The following is a 16984-nucleotide window of genomic DNA, read 5'->3' on the forward strand; positions in this document are numbered from 1 at the left end:
CACACATAGACCAATGGAACAGAATAAAGAGTTCAGAAATAAACCCATGCATATACAGTCAACTAATATTTGACAAGGGAGTCAGGAATACACAATGTAGAAAAGATAGTCTAATCAATAAATGGTGTTGGTAAAACTGGATATTCATATGAATTTGTAAAAGAGTGAAATTGAACTCCTATCTTACATTACTCACAACAATTAACTTGAAATGGATTAAGGACTTAAATGTAAGATCTGAAACTGTACAAGTCCCAGAAGAAAACATAGGGGAAAATCTCTTTGTCATTGGTCTTGGCAATGATCTTTTTGGATATGACACCAAAAGCAGAAGCAACAAAACAAAGATAAACAAATGAGACTACGTCAAAGTATAAAGTTTCTGCACAGCAAAAGAAATAATCAACAAAATGAGAGGACAACCTATGGAATGGGAGAAAATATTTGCAAACCATATATCTGATAAAGGGTTAATATTCAAAATATATAAGAAAGGACTCATACAACTTAATAGCGAAAACAAACAACAACAAAAATGAAACAAAGAAAACAACAAGAAAAAGTGAGTTAAAATGGGCAGAGGACCTGAACAGCCATTTTTCCAAAAAGACACACATATGGCCAAAGAACAGGAAAAGTCACTCAACATCACTTATCACCAGAGAAATGCAAATCAAAACCACAGTGAGGTATCACCTTACATTTGTTAGAATGGCTATTATCAAAAAGATATTATAATTGCTGGCAAGGATTTGTGTACTGTTAGTGGGAATGTAAATTGGTACAGTCACTCTGAAAAACAGTATAGAAGTTCCTCAAAAAATTAAAAGCAGAACTACCATATGGTCCAGCAATTCCACTTCTGGTTATATATCTAAAGGAAATGAAATCATTGTCTCAAAAATCTATCTGCATCCACATGTTCATTGTAGCATTATTTACAATAGCCAAGATGTGGAAACAATCTAAGTGTCCAAAATGCAATATACATATATTTCAGCCATAAAAGAGTGAAATCCTGTCATTTCTGACAGCACAGATGAGGCTTCATAGCATTACACTCAGTGAAATAAGTCAGACAGAGAAAGACAAATACTGTAGGATTTCACATGTGGGATCTAAAACACCAAACTCATAGAAACAGGGAGTAGATTAGTGGTTGTTAGGGGCTAGAGGGTGGAGGATATAGGTGATGGTGGTCAAAGGGTTCACACTTCCAGTTATAAGATGAATAAGTTCTGGAGATCTAATGTACAACATCGTGACTATAGTTAACAATACCATACTGCATACTTGACAGTTGCTAGGAGGGTAGATCTTAAAAGTTCTTACCACACAAGGGAAGATAAATTGGTGCAGCCACTATGGAGAACAGTATGGAGGTTCCTTAAGAAACTAAAAATGGAACTACCATTTGATCCTGCAATCCCACTCCTGGGCATATACCCAGAGAAATACATGGTCTGAAAGGATACATGCAGTCCAATGTTCATTATAGCGTTGTTTACAATAGCCAAGACATGGAAGCAACCTAAATGTCCTTTGACAGAAGAATGGATAAAGAAGATGTGGTACATATATACAATGGAATATTACTCATCCGTTAAAAATAATGAAATAATGCCATTTGCAGCAACATGGATGGACTAAGAGATTGTCATACTGAGTGAAGGAAGTCAGACAGAGAAAGAGAAATATTTCATGATATTGCTTACATGTGAAATCTAAAAAAAATGATACAAATGAACTTATTTACAAAACAGAAACAGACTCATAGACTTAGAGAATGAACTTATGACTACCCGGGGGAAGTGTGGGGAGGGGAGGGATAATCAGGGAGTTTGGGATTGACAGGTACACACTGCTATATTTAAAATGGATAACCAGGGACTTCCTCAGTTGTCCGAGTGCACCTTCCAATACAGGGGGTGTGGGTTCGATCCCTGGTCAGGGAACTAAGATCCCACGTGCTGCACATGGTGTGGCCAAAAATTAAAAACATAAATAAATAAAAAAATATATAGTAAACAGCAGTACAATTTTTTTAAAATTAAAATGGATCACCAACAAGAACCTACTGTATAGCACAGGGAACTCTGCTCAATATTCTGTAACAACCTAAAAGAATTTGAAAAAGAATAGATACATGTATATGTAAAAATAAATAAATAAATACAATTTTAAAAAAGTTCTCGCCCCCCCCCCCCACATACAGGTTAAAAAAAGAGAGAATGAGAGAAAAGAGAGAAATAACAATTATCCTTGGTATTAAAATGTTTCGGTAATTTCTCCAAAACTTCTCTGAAAATGTAAAATAATAATAATAAATAAATAAAAATAATGGTTACTTCTTTGGGAAAGACTTTTAAATACAGTGCTCCCATGGACACCTAATATAATGACTAATGAGAGAAAATCGGTTCTCCCCTTCCCCGCCATTCCCATGAAGGAAATGACAACTCAGATGTATAAATTACTAATTTCTTATTCTATCTCCTGGCTAGACTGGGGCGATTGTAATTGCACTGCTTCAGGCCAGGGTGTATCACACTTGCCTACATACATTTTAGCAGTGCAGAGACAGCCTAACACTGTTGTAGACCTTTAGCCTGTGGGTTTAGTGCTCTACTCTCTGAACCAATGAGAACCAAAAGAACAAATGTCCTCCCAGCTAAGGCCAGATAAGCTTTCCTCTTTCTCTCAAACCGCATTATAAAGGCCTGGTTTGATCAATAAAGCTGTTCTGGCCTCTAGTGTGTATAGCATTTTCATGCTAATATTAATAATATGCTAGGGGCTTTACTGCCATGATTACCTCACTTAATCTTCATTTCACTCCTTTGAAGTAGGTGTAACCATCCATATTTAATGAAAAACTAAGCAGCAAAGTAGTTAAATAATTTTCTTAAGAGCTTGGAGCCAAGAAGTGGGAGAATCAAGATTGGAACCCAGGCCTACCTGGTTCCATACTTTGACTACTGTTGAAAGTTGACTCCCAGGTAAGGCTGGATCCTGCTCTGTATCTGTTAAGCCTAGTTCCTATTCTCTGGCTGGAAGTGGGAATGTAAACTGATACAACCTTTCTGGAAAATGAGTTGGCAGTAAGACTTAATAATTCCTTAAACATATTAATGCTCTTTGGCCCAGCAATTCTACTTTGAAAATAGCCAGATAAAAAAACTTATGCAAAAGAAGTAAAAGCTTTTTCCACAAATAATTTTATGGTAGAGTCATTTATAAGAGAAAAACATCTGGAAATAACACAAATGCACAACAATAAGACGTGTATTTTTGTAAACCAGGCTACGCTTAAAAGATGGAAGAGAGTAGAGCTTTTAAGAATAAGTGTGCCTTTAAAATGCTCATAACATGCTCATGGATCTAGTAATTCCATCCCTAGTAATTTATCTTAAGACAATAACCTAAAAGGTAGACACAGCTATATACACAAAGGTTGATAAATTATTCATAAGATGGAAAAACTAAAATCAAGTTAAATATCCAACATCATTGGCATGGGAAAATATTTCTGTTGTAATATTAAGTGAAAAATCAGGATAAAATTTTATATTCTATATGATCTCAACTATGTAAAACAAAATTATACATGCATAGAAAAAAAGGCAAAGAAGTAAATGTATTAAAATATTAAACAGTGATTGCCTATGGGAGATAACTAATATTTCATCTTTTTAACTTATCTGTGTTTTTCAAAATTTATACTATGGGCATGTGCAATTTTTTAATAGAGAAAGTTATTATAAAAAGATGGTAAATATGCAAACTACATAGAAACATGAAGATTGTTTATGAAATAACATTAAGTGAAAAAAGATGTACATAAAAACTTACTGTGATTGCAATTATGTAAATATGTTTCTGCATATAGGCAAGAACTGAAAGGGAAAAATGTATAAATAGAATTAGGTTTTTTATTGTGCTAAGGCTGTGGGACTAGGAGTAATTTGTTTATCTCCTTTAAAGATCTCTTTAAAGTTGTTTTAATGATGTGCATGCATTTTTTGAACCATCTTCTCTGTGTGTGTTCACTGTGCTGCTAACTTTCTGGCCGTGAGGTCGGGAGTACCCTGGCTTGGCTTCACATCTGGTCCTGGCCCCTCTGGACTGGCTCCATAGGCTTTGCTGGCTCTAAAAATGTCCATGAAGCAGGAATAATGGCTAGTTTGGCCTCTCTTGTTCCTTTAGTCTTCAGAGGGGCTACATGTACATCATGTGGGACTTTAACTGGAGACAAAGCCCAAAGTTGTCATGTAATGGTCAGCAGGTTCAGTCACCATTTAACATAGGTATTGTTTTAACAAGGTTAAGAGGGGATAAATTTTTTTTGTGTGGATATTTGCAATCAGGAACAAATCTAGCTGTGATTTTTTTCTGGAAGTTTCTGTGATATTTTAAGGAAATCAATTGTCTCTTCAGAATGCAGCCTAGTTAGTGGAAAAGCCCCATGACTATGATGTCCCCAACATTTCACGCTTTCCTTATCACCAGCAAAGTAGGTCAGCTTTAATTCTGTCTGAGAAAGAAGACTCTGTGGGCCAATATCACACATGAAGTAATATTTATATGTAGCAGTAGAAAAGGTAAAGGATTTAGGATCAGACAGATCTGTATTTGAATACTGACTCCATCACTCACTTATTAACTGTATTTATGTGGGCAATTCTAATCGAGCAGCATCTTCCTTTCTCATCTGCAAGTCAGGAAAGATGATGCCTGCCTTATGGGACAGTGGGGAGAATTATATGAAAAATACATGTAGAGCGCCTAACACAGTTCTGGCACTGAGTGCCAACATTTAGATGCTTCCTAAATGCTGTACTTTCAGTCTATACCATCAAAAGGTTAATGACCATTTGACAAGGGTGCCAAGATAAATCAACAGGGGAAAGAACAGTTTGTTTTTTTTTTTCAACAAATGGTGCTAGCAAAACTGGACAATCACATGCAAAGGAGACAAATTGGAGTCTTATATCATATAAAAATTAACTCATAGGAGTAAATCTTTGTGACATTAGGCAATGTTTTCTTGGATATGATACCAAAAGTATAAGCAACAAGAGCAACGAAATAGATAAATTGAACTTTCATCAAAATAAAAAAAAAATTGGCTTTAAAGAACATCAAGCAAGTGAAAAGACAACCCACAGAACAGGAAAACATATTTGCAAATCATGTATCTGTACTCAGAGTATACATTTAAAAACTCTTACAACTCAACAATAAAAAAACAAACTATAACCTAATTTAAATGAGTAAGGGAAAATAACTTGACTAAACATTTCTCCAAAGAAGATATACAAATGGCCAATAAGCACGTGAAAATATGTTCAACATCATAAGTCTTTAGGAAAATGCAAACCAAAACTACTGTGAGATACCACTTTACACCCACTAGGATGACTATAATCAAAAGATAGATAATAAGAGAGGATGCAGAGAAATTAGAAATATCTTACATTGCTGATGAGAATGCAAAATGGCACAGCTACTTTAGAAAACAGTGGCAGTTTCTCAAAATGTTTACCTTAACATTTACCAAATGATCCAGCCATTCCATTCCTAGGAATATGTCCAAGAGAATGAAAAACATAGTTTTTACTTGCTCGCAAATGTCTATGGCGGCATTATTTACAGTAGCCAAAAATGTAAACAACTGAAATGTTCATCACTAGATGAATGGGTAAGCAAGTTGTGATATATCCATACAATGGAATATTATTTGGCAATAAAAAGGAATGAAGTACTGATACATTCTATAATATGGATGAACCTTGAAAACACTATGCTAAGTGAAAAAAATCTGGTCACAAAAGGCCACATACTGTACAATTCCATTTATATGAGATGTCTAGAATAGGCAAATCCATAGAGATAGAAAGTAAATTAGTGGTTGCCAGGGCCTAGGGGAAGGCAAAAATGGGGGGTGACTGTGAATGGGTACAGAGTTCCTTTTTGGAGTAATAATAATGTTCTGGAATTAGTGGTTATGATTGTACAATTCTGTGAATGTACTGAAAACCACTAAATGGTGTACTTTAAAGGATGAATTTTACTGCATATGAATTATATCTCAATAAAGCTGTTATTTTTTTAAATGCTATGACCGACACTTTTAACTTGATGGTGGGAACATAAAATCTTTCTAGAAGTGTGAAAAGGTATAATCATCATTGCCAAATATTCAAACTCCTCAATGCAGTGCCCTTCCCTGTAGGAAGATTCTGTATCTCTACCTTGTTGAATTAGAAGTGGTCATATGACTTGCTTTGATATAGGAAATCTGGGCAAAAGTGACCCCTTCTAAAAATGTCTAAGAGAAGGTACATGGTTCACCATCTCTCCCTTTTCCCTCTGCCATGATTACCCATATGGCAGGTGCTGTCAGCACTTTTCTGCAACCTCACATATTCTCCTGGCACTTATTATTTCTGCACATATTGAATACTTTCCAATTGCCGACATCTGCAAACCTCTCCTGAGGGCTTTCTTGGGCCACAGGAATCTGCTATGTCCATACATTGAGCAGATTGGAAGTGTCAGAGAATTAACACCCCCACCCTCACTCCCACTCCTTTGCCCCTAAGGGATAACTCTGAGGCTTATTTTCCACACTGACTTCCAGGGTTTCCCTGTAGGATTAAATTCCACTTGCCGTCAGTGGTAGCTTGCTTGATAACGAATCTTTCTTAGCTTTCTTTATTTTCTTATATCACTTCCCCACCTCCCGCCAAGGTCTCTGGGATCACCTCCCAAATAAACTACTTGCATTAAAATCTTTGTCTCAAGTTCTGCTTCTTAGGGAACTCAAACTAAGACACAGAGCAATGTTCCAAATAAAGGATGCTTGGTCAGCCTGAGTGCCAGAGTAAAGATGAAGTAGAGCAGAACCGACTCCAAACCATGAGAGACATGTACCAAAAGTAAAAAATAAACCTTTATTTTTTAAGTCTCTGTAATTTTGATGTCATTATTACTTTGGTGTAACTTAGTCTGTCATGATTAGTGAACTATGTATAACTTTTCTTAGTAATTCTCATTCTAGGAATTTTTCCTAAAGAAATAATTAAAGATGCACACAAAAATCTTTATACAAGAATGTTCATTGTGGTATTATTTATAATTAAATCATCAGGGACAATTTAATATACAATAATAGATAAATTTAATATAGAATGCTTTTCAGCTATATAAAAGTCCCTCTGAGAATATTTAATAATATTGAAAAAATGTTCACATTATATTCCTATATAGTTTATATAGGATCATTATGATTTTATTTTTTTAAATTACATATATATTTGTATATACACGTGCAAAAAGTAACTGTCTCTCTTTTTAAAAAATATTTATTTATTTATTATTTATTTTGGCTGCACTGGGTCTTAGTCACAGCATGAGGGATCTTCATTGCAGTATGCGGGATCTTTAGTTGTGACATGCAGACTTCTTAGTTGTGGCATGCGGATGCTTAGCCATGGCATGCAGACTCTTAGTTGAGGGATGCATGCGGGATCTAGTTCCCCAACCAGGGATCAAACCTGGGCCCCCTGCATTGTGAGCATGGAGTCTTATTCACTGGACCACCAGGGAAGTCCCAAAAAATAACAGTCTCTTTCATCAATCTGGTGATAAAAGTCTTACTTGGATAGGAGAAAAATATTTCTTCATACTGCCTCCCTTCTGCTGAAGAGGTTATAGGAGAACAAACTTTCCAAAAAGTAAGAAAAAAAACTATAGTTGGACTTCTAGGCCAAGTGACTAAATAAGTTCATGGTTCAATAAACCCATTCATTCCCATCAAATAGTAATATTGAATAATATATGAAAAAAAGAAATGAAAATATATAGTTGGGCTCCATTGCAAGAGACATATCTCCATGAAGCTGAAAAGTACAGAAATGCAAAAGGATACATGCTCCTGAGGCTACTTGTTTGTTGAGATCTGGATATAGCAGCAGGCAGTAGCAGCTGAAAGTTGGACTCCTATGAGCCTCCTAAAAGTGCTCTATAGGAGATGAGGATCAGAGACAAGCTCTTCTGCTTAGAACAAGGATCTAGGGTGGGGCTCCCCTGTCATGAAAGAAGCCTAGGAAAAAAAAAGTCTGCTGCAGAACTTTCTGGGAGAGAACTCCTGTGTGCTGTAGGCCTAGAGAGGCAAGGAATATAGACAAAGGGAACAGAAGCAATGTTATACTATCCTGCTGACTTTTTGTCACTGGTTCTCCATATCTCCAATATTTACCAGGTCCTATACTGAAAATATGGGTAGAGTCAACTGCAAAATCCACCATATAGGGATATGTGAGCAGAGTGGGAGTTTGCAGGGGTTGGGGGGAGGGGTGGTGGTGGGGAGAGAGAGTAACAGAAAACTTCCTTCCCAAAGTGATATTACAAAGTAAAATTTCAAAATACATGAAGAAATTAAATGCTAAAAATGATACTAAACAAAATCAACAGTTATAACTTGAATTCACTCCAGATGAAACTTACTTTATAGAACAAAGATTTTAAAATAAGCATATTGAAGATGTTCAAAGAAACAAATGAAAATGTTAAAACAGAATAAGAAATTATGAAACAGAACAGACAGAAATAAAACAAGAGCAGGTGGATATGAACAAAATTAGAAATCTTGGAAATTAAAAATAATCACTGAAATATTGAAAAAGACAGGAAAATAATCCAGACTAGATATGGTCAAAAAGTGAATTTATGAATTCAAGTTACTTGTGGGGAACTCAGAATCAGTGCAGTAAAATTAAATGCTAAAAATCATGAAAAATTAGTAAAAAATCATGGAGGGCCACTTGAGAGACTCCAACATTCATCTAATAGAAATTATTGAAGAAGAGAGTCAAAGGAATGAAGAAAAAGCAACCTTTGAAGGGATAATTTGCCAATAATTTCTCAGAATTAAAGAAAGACATAGACTCTCAGGTAGAAAGACTACTTACTCAGAGTACCAAGCAGGGTAAACAGAAATAAATTCACATCCAGACACACTAAAATGAAAAAGCAGAGCATGAATATCAAAAGGAAAATCTTTATACCTACCCAAGAAAAGATAAGTTACCATAAACAAATAATGGCAGACTTCTTATTAGCAACTGTGGATGTCAGAAAAAAATGAAAAAAAAAAAGTTCAAAGAATGGAGGGAAGTCCTCCTCAAGCTAGAATTTATACATAGCCAAACTATCATCCCAAAGATAAGTCAAAATAAGAACATATATAGATTAAGATAGTTTCTCATGGACTCTCACTAAAACAGCTATTAAGGGGTCTACTTTAATAAGGTAACAGGAAAATCTTGAGATGCAATAAACAGGAGAACACAAAAATTTATAAGCTGTGTAGGAAAAGTCAATTGGCTCTTCATCATCATCATCATCATCATCATCATCATGATGTGTAGTTGCTAATATGTGGAAGAAAGAATGAACTAGTTGAATGATACTGAGATAATGGGTTATCCATAGGTAAACAACAAATTAAATCCCCAGCTCATATCATACACAATGATCAGTCCTAAATGAGATAAATACCCAAGTGTGATGTAAAACTTGACAATTTTTAGAATACAGGAGAATATGATATTCAGGTAGGGAAGGATTTCTTAAATAAGTCATAAAAGCAAAGCTCATAAAGCAATATTCATACATTCAACTACACTAAAATTAAAAAAAAACTTCCATAAATCAAAATACATCATGAATCAAAAACCACAAGTCACGATCTGGGGTAAGATATTTGCAATGAATGTTAAGTGACAAAGTATCAACATGCACAATAACAAAGAATTAAAAATCAATAAAAAACAACCCAAGAGAAAATTGACAAATGATATGAAAAGTCAGTTCACAGAAGAAAGCAAAGCAGTCAATAAACATATGAAAAGATATTAAAACCCACCAGTAATCAGGGAAACACATATTATAAAACAATGGGATAACATTTTACATTTATCATGATGACTGGTAAAAATTTATGTCTGATGATTCCAAATGTGGAGGATTCAGAGAAATGGAAACTATTACACTTTGCTGTTCTTATACTTTGAAGTATAAATTTGTTCAACTACTTTAGAAAACAACTGGCCATTATACAGTAAATTTGAAGATGCATGTAATCAGTAATTCTTCTCCTAGTTATATGCTCTAGATAAATTCTCAGACTTATGCACAAAATGCTCCAAGTTGTATTACTTAAAATTGCAAAAAACTGGAAATAACGTAAATTATGATCAATGAAATAGAAAAAGAAATTGTGATGTAATCATAAGTGGAATACTACATAGCAGTTAAAATGATTGAACCAGAGCTACATGTATTCTATTAATGAATCTCTACAGTATAAAAAGTAAGGGAAAAGTTCAGTATGACATTTATAGTGTGATATCACTTATAGGAATTTGTAAAACAATACCAGTTATACCAGTCACATTTTTGGATATATAGATATAGAAAATCATTGAATTTATTACAGTGATTACCTACAGAGTGAAGGGAGAGAGATGCAATCAGCTAGGAGTACAGAAAAGTCTCAACTAGATCTATAATTTTTTTAATAGGGGACTCTGTAGCATATATGGCACAATGTTGATATGATAAAGCCAAGCTGTTTGGTGGTGAGGGGGGCAATAAATGACTCTTCATTTGATCTCTGCTCTTTTCTGTGAATTCAAAATTATTCTTCATTTTATCTCTGCTCTTTTCTGTGAATTCAAAATTATTCAAGATGAACAAAATAAGAGTTTAAAGAAGATAACACAGATTTTTAAGGCTTCTAAATTCCCAGCCAGCATTTCTGAAGGCTCCTAGCTGATGAGGAGTGGTAGCATCAGACTGCAGGTCTGTGTTGAGGATGGTCTGGTGACGAGCGCAAACAAGCTAGTACCTCCCACTGGCATCCCCAGAGAGGTAGCATGCCCCTTGCTAGCTGTAGCAGCTTCTGGCGAGGCGGGGAATGGAGATGACTTTGAAAGTGAGAGACAGTAACAGAAGAGGGAAGTGATTTTGACATGGACTAGAGTTGTTCAGGTAATACATAGCCTAAGGGTCTTTCCTAACCTTTCCAAGTCATGACACACATGGATAATATTTGGTACACTGGAGTACAGGCTACCACCTTGGCGCCTCAGTTATCCTGGGACCTACCTGTACCCCTGAGAGATGAGTGGATCAATATATCACAAGTGTATATCTTACAATATCACACAAATGTAGCCCACTTGCAGTACTGTATACTCGTGTGACGCAACATGACTTTTGAGAAGCTTTGACCCAGAAAATAATCTTTTCTCATCTAAAAGTAGGGAAAATTATAAACCATTCCAAACTCTGGCAGTGCTTAACCGTTTGCCCAAAAAGAGTGCACTGAGAGTCACAACTATTCTCCTTGAATTTGTGCTGTAGCAATTAGGAACGGAAAGAGCTGGTGCAAAAGAAATGCAGTTAACAGAGTCTAAAAGTCTCCTTCTAAAGCAACTGAAGACAGATCAAGAAACCTCTCCAATTCATATGTCAGCATCATATCAGGGTGTGACTAGATGAGACTGGGATGTGAAAGCAGGCAATCTGGGTCAGCATTTGTGGAGCAGAACAGAAAACAATCATGAAGGAAAGCAACTAACTGGATGGGACAAAGATAATCACTTACCAACACCTTAGTGGGAAGGGATTGGTAGGTCACACAACTGAGCCATTCTAATTATATTAGCCCATGATTTGGAATTTCTATATATGTTAATTATATACTTGTTAAACACAGTTCATTCTATGGGTTAGATTGAACATTTTCAAACCAGTTCATCTTTGTTCTTCTGAAGTCCCAAGTTCAAAGAGATCTATCAGGTGTAAATGTAGTAAGGCCACCTGAACTGGGTGGATCCAAATTACATTTGCAGTCATTGTCTTATATCTCAGTTACATAGACAGATAACCAGCCTTTGTGCTAAGATAGTGCCTGCAAAGGACAATTTCTCAATCTCCTTGTGAGCCAATTGGCCCTGGCCACAGCAACAGGCTGGGTGGTAGGCAGGATGACATGGCACAGCTATATTGGTTACTAAAATACTGAAATACCTCCATATTTATTGGTAACTAGCCACTCCTAGAGCTCCCCAACCCTGCCAGGTGACCACTCCCCCACACCAGTCCCTTCCTCAGGATGCCATCCCCCCACAGTCCGGTAAACAAAGTGTTAATGCCCAGCACAGTAGAGGGCCACCGGGGCCATTAAATATTTAGAACATCACCAATAAATGAGGATGGACCACCATACCCACTCCTGAATGCTCACTGCTGGCACCATCATCTCCTTGGATTCCAAGAGAGAACAGCATCTCTTGTTGGCCAGTTTTGCCTCAAGTTCCCAAATTGAAATAAAATACCTTCTGGTAAAACTAAACAGCTCAACTTCTCTCTGGGCTATATGCCAGACCGAGGGGAAGGAAAGGAGCTTTAAATCCCAGGGCCATAGCTTTGCTGTGGGACTTGTCCTTCCTAAAGGTGAGTGACAAGAGTCACAGGAGACCAAACCTGGTCACTTCCCCAGACTGGCCTTTCCTCATTAACTGTCCTCCCTTCATTCCATGCCATCTACCAGGCAGTTTCCCCATTCCCCATGATTTTAAAACTTATTTCTCAGGAGACCAGGGCACTTCCTTGACACTTGGATCCACTGAGTGATCTGGGGAGAACCTGGCCCTGGAATATGCAGCAACATCACAGTATCAACCCTGCCATCTGCAGAGTCAAGACAAGGAAGCACAGAGCTGGGGAAGAGAAAAGAAACTGCCTGTGGGGTAGAGGATGGGGGAGAAGGATCATTCATGACACAAGAATTCTGCTGTTCATTCAGGAAGCCAAAGGAGGAGGGCAGGAATTGCATTTGGATAGACAACCAGGCATCGCTCTGGGAAATAAGGGAAAAGCCCAAGCAGAATGGCCACACCTACTCACCAGGGCTGGTTATCGTCAGGAGGTCTAGGTGCCGCTGTTGCTGCAAAAGAAAACACATTGTGAGAGCACTGATTCAAGCCAGAGCCAAACTTGTTGCTTAGCAGGTCAGGGTGAACATGCAAAGGGGATGTTCAGACACGCAGAGCAGGTTGTATTGTGGAGGACGTGGTATCACAGTTCTGCAGGGAGGCCTTGCACCCTAGAGACAAGGGGGAATGGACAGCCTTTCTGGTCAGAGCTGAAAGGGCCTTAGAGACCTTCCAGTCAAACCTATCTTATACTTAGGGAAAATGAAGTCCTGAGAGGAATGTGGCTTACCTATAGCCACAAAGAAAGTTCCTTTCCAGACTCCCAGCCATGGCTCACTCCTCTGTACCAGGCAGCCTTAGACTTCTCTTTGGTCACACTGGCTATACTGGTTAAGTGTCGGATATCCTGGCAACCCTCTTTGCCTTGGGTCCTTAAGTCACTGTCACTCTCCTGATACTCCTTTCTAACCAAGATACTCCTGGGGGCTGGTTTATTTATTAAATCTGCTCAACAATGCTATGACAATTTCAATTGCTGATGATCAAACCATTACTTTTCTAACTGAATCCTCATCTCTCTGTACCATACAACATTCAAAGAAAATAGTATTTGTCAGGTGCACTAGCCCATATAGATGAAGTTGCTCTTGTTTGGAGGCAACTAGCCTTGGCCCCAAGGGCTGAGGTGGTCAATATCTCAGTAGGCTCGTCCCCTATCACACCATACTTATGGAGAAGCCTAGTCCTGAAATGGATGTCATGGGAACCTGAGGGTGAAGAGGGTATTGTAGGCTGAGGATGGGGCAGTCGTAAGCAAATCTCTTAAAGACAAGTCAGGATTCCTTAAGCCTCAGTCAACCTCAGTCTCTTTCCTACACTTGATTTTCCATTAACAGCAATTTCCATTAATATGTAATTTTTTTTTTCTTAAAAAGGGGTCCTAACAAACTTCACTTTGAGAACCACTGCTTCAAGGATACACATTGCAGGAGCTTCTGATTATCTGGTACTTCATCCAGTGGGTCCTTTGCCATATTTCACCTCACCTACATTTCCCTCTTTATCTTGCCTCTCCCCTAGAATGGCTTCCTGAAATTCTGCTTAAGCAGAAAGGAGAAGGCAGCAACATTTTTTGAGTACCGAATATAGGCCAGGCACAGTACCAGGCACTTTGATGTGTCATTTCTTCTTACACTCTTGGCAATCCTACAGGGTGGTAATGTACAACAGAGGGACATGGGGTTCAGACAGGAGAAATGATCTGCCTAAGACCACATCTTCATTGAATGAGAGAGCCTGGATTAGAATTCAGTCAGTTCTAATCTTGGCTTGAAAGTCCAAAATATGATAATGCACAATAAATCACTCAGCATGATGCCTGGTACTTAATAGGTACTTAATAAAAAGAGCTATTTCTGTACTGATGCTTTGTTATTATTATAGACCATATGACCCTTGGTTTATAAAACCTGCCTTGCCCCTTTTCATAGAATTATTGGTACCAGAGCTCAAAGGTCATTGAGTCTGACCTACCACCAGTATAGGAATCCCCTCAGCAATGTCCCCACCAGTTGTATGAACTGATTCTGTTTTATCCCTTTGCCTGACAGGGAACTCACTTTTTGTCAGTTAAAAATTTTTTTTTCTGTTTTTTTTGGCCATGCCACACGGCATGTGGGATTTTAGTTCCCCGACAAGCAATTGAACCCATGTCCCTAAATAGCTCTACTTTGAGCAGGGTTAAAAGCTGCTTCCTTATGAAATCATCCCTGTTTCTAGCTGCTTCAGCCCATGACAAGTTTGGAGATCTGAAGAAGATCTGTGTCATCTTCTCTCCTGGTTAAATATTCCCAGTTCCTTCATCCTTTCCTTATAAGACCTGGTCTCAAATCTCCTGGCCCTTGTGGTCCCCTCCTCTTCCATTTCAATTTGATCTGTCCCAGTCAAAACCTCTTTAAGATCTCTCTATCCCTTGCTTTAATGATTTTTCAGGGCCCTAAAAGCAGGTCTGTATCCTTTCATAGCCTTCTCAGTCACACATCCCTGTTTTACTGCCAGCTCATAATTCATTCCAATTGACATTTTCAAGCAACAGTGCAACTCCAAGATGTCACTGACCTCCACTGTGAGCACACATCCTCATGCTGAAATGAGACACACACACCCACATATGCAAGCTAGAAGGACTGCTGGAGCCAGACTGCCTTCTTTCCCAATCACAGAACCAGGCTAGTGGGACAATTGGCTCACGCTGCCCTTGCCAAGGCCAGCCTGTGAGGCTAGGCCCTTCCCTCATACACGAGGAAGGAAGACAATGTGTCCTTCTATTTTTCCATAAGCTTGGTTTAGTGGCAATTGCCATTGGCGAAGGAGGTCCATTTATCAGAAAAGTGTCTATTTCCTAATTCAGATCTATCTCTAAATGGTGATTCTGTGTCCAGGGTCCAGGAGAGAAAAAAGAGAAGAAAACCTGACAGGAACACAGACAAACCTGGCCGTATGTCTTAGCTCCTCTCTGTGGTTTTGGAAAACTTACTGTTATGTCTCTGGCCTTGAACTTCATACCTCTAAAATGAGTGAGTGAGACCGAAATACTGGCAGTGACTCTGAGTCAAATGCAGCCAGACACTGTGCTTGTGGGCTCCCCTTCCGGTGTAGAGTTCTCTGTGCACGCCTGTAGCCAGGACCCTGGGGGCTAAATGACAGAGCTGAGAATTTAAAAGAACAAATTTTAAGCTAACCTCTCACACAGCAATTTTCAGTGCTTGTGTGTCTTCCTCACTAGCTGAGGGGCATCTTAAGGGCCTGGAAACATCTATTATTCAGTCCATGGCACACAATAGCCCTCAGTAAACATTGCTAAACTCAGCTGAACCATTCCTGGAATGCACATTATCCTTTCAAATCCCCGTGCCTTTGCTCATGCTGGTCTCTCTAACTAATCTCCTGAGATCTTCATGGAGCTCCCTCCTCACATCTCAAGACCTCCATGAGGTCTTCTCTGCACCTCAGCTCCCAGACCTAACCCCCTTCTCTCCTTTCCTCAGAACAGAATATTTCACACTTTGTTCTTCCAACGCATCTTGTAAAACCTAACTAACTTTTGTATCACGCTCTGTCTTTTTTTTTTTTTTTTTTTTTTTTTTTGCGGTACACGGGCCTCTCACTGTTGTGGCCTCTCCCATTGCGGAGCACAGGCTCCGGACCCACAGGCTCAGCGGCCATGGCTCACGGGCCCAGCTGCTCCGTGGCATGTGGGATCTTCCCGGACCGGGGCACAAACCCGTGTCCCCTGCATCGGCAGGTGGACTCTCAACCACTGCGCCACCAGGGAAGCCCCTCATGCTCTGTCTTAATTATCTGTTTCCTTCTCTGTTTCTCTCATGTGGTCTTTACTTGAGGATAAGACTATGCCATTTCATCTCTATATTTCCATTGCCCAGCACAAAGGCTGAAAGGAATGCTTGATGCCATCTAGTTCAAATGATTCAACTATTCCATTATTCCCTCTGCAACAACCCTGTTAGGTAGGAATTCATCAGCATGGAAAGTAAGCATGCCCCTTCCTCTACAGGACTTCCCCTGGTCATGGCTTTGGGGATTCCTGCCTTTATGATTTTGCTCCTGCCATCTCAGCAGCAATATTATCTATCCACCTCCTCTGGAGACCTTCCTTCCTTTACTCCCACCCATAGGATCACTGTCTTTCCTGGACTCCTACAGCTCCTACTGTCTGTATCACTCCTGTGGTGATGAATTAAATCTAACCTGGTGACAAACCCCTTTAACCTACAGTTCACAGACATATGTGTGCACCACCTAGTGGCCCAAGCAGATAAGTGTAGACTACTGTTTTAACCTGTAGCTCTTAAGATAGGATTACAAAGTCTGCATGTTCTATATGCAAATAAAAACAAAAGTGTACATTCAAGAATCACTGTGCAATAGTGAGGGTGGGAGGGAGACGCAAGAGG

General features: G+C 38.5%; 1 protein-coding gene across 1 annotated transcript in view; it reads right to left on the reverse strand.

Annotated features, from left to right (window-relative positions):
• Nucleotides 1-16984, reverse strand: part of AGBL4 (AGBL carboxypeptidase 4) — a gene marked incomplete at both ends in the record, with an annotated part of 1397496 nt that overhangs the window by 334709 nt on the left and 1045803 nt on the right. The window contains one exon of the mRNA XM_082613081.1: nucleotides 12982-13021. Coding sequence (XP_082469207.1) covers nucleotides 12982-13021 — 40 coding nt within the window. The remainder of the gene's footprint in view (nucleotides 1-12981; nucleotides 13022-16984) is intronic.

The sequence above is a fragment of the Mesoplodon mirus genome, assembly GCF_964341445.2.
Source record: "Mesoplodon mirus genome assembly, chromosome: 3".
NCBI classification, from domain to species: Eukaryota; Metazoa; Chordata; class Mammalia; order Artiodactyla; family Ziphiidae; genus Mesoplodon; species Mesoplodon mirus.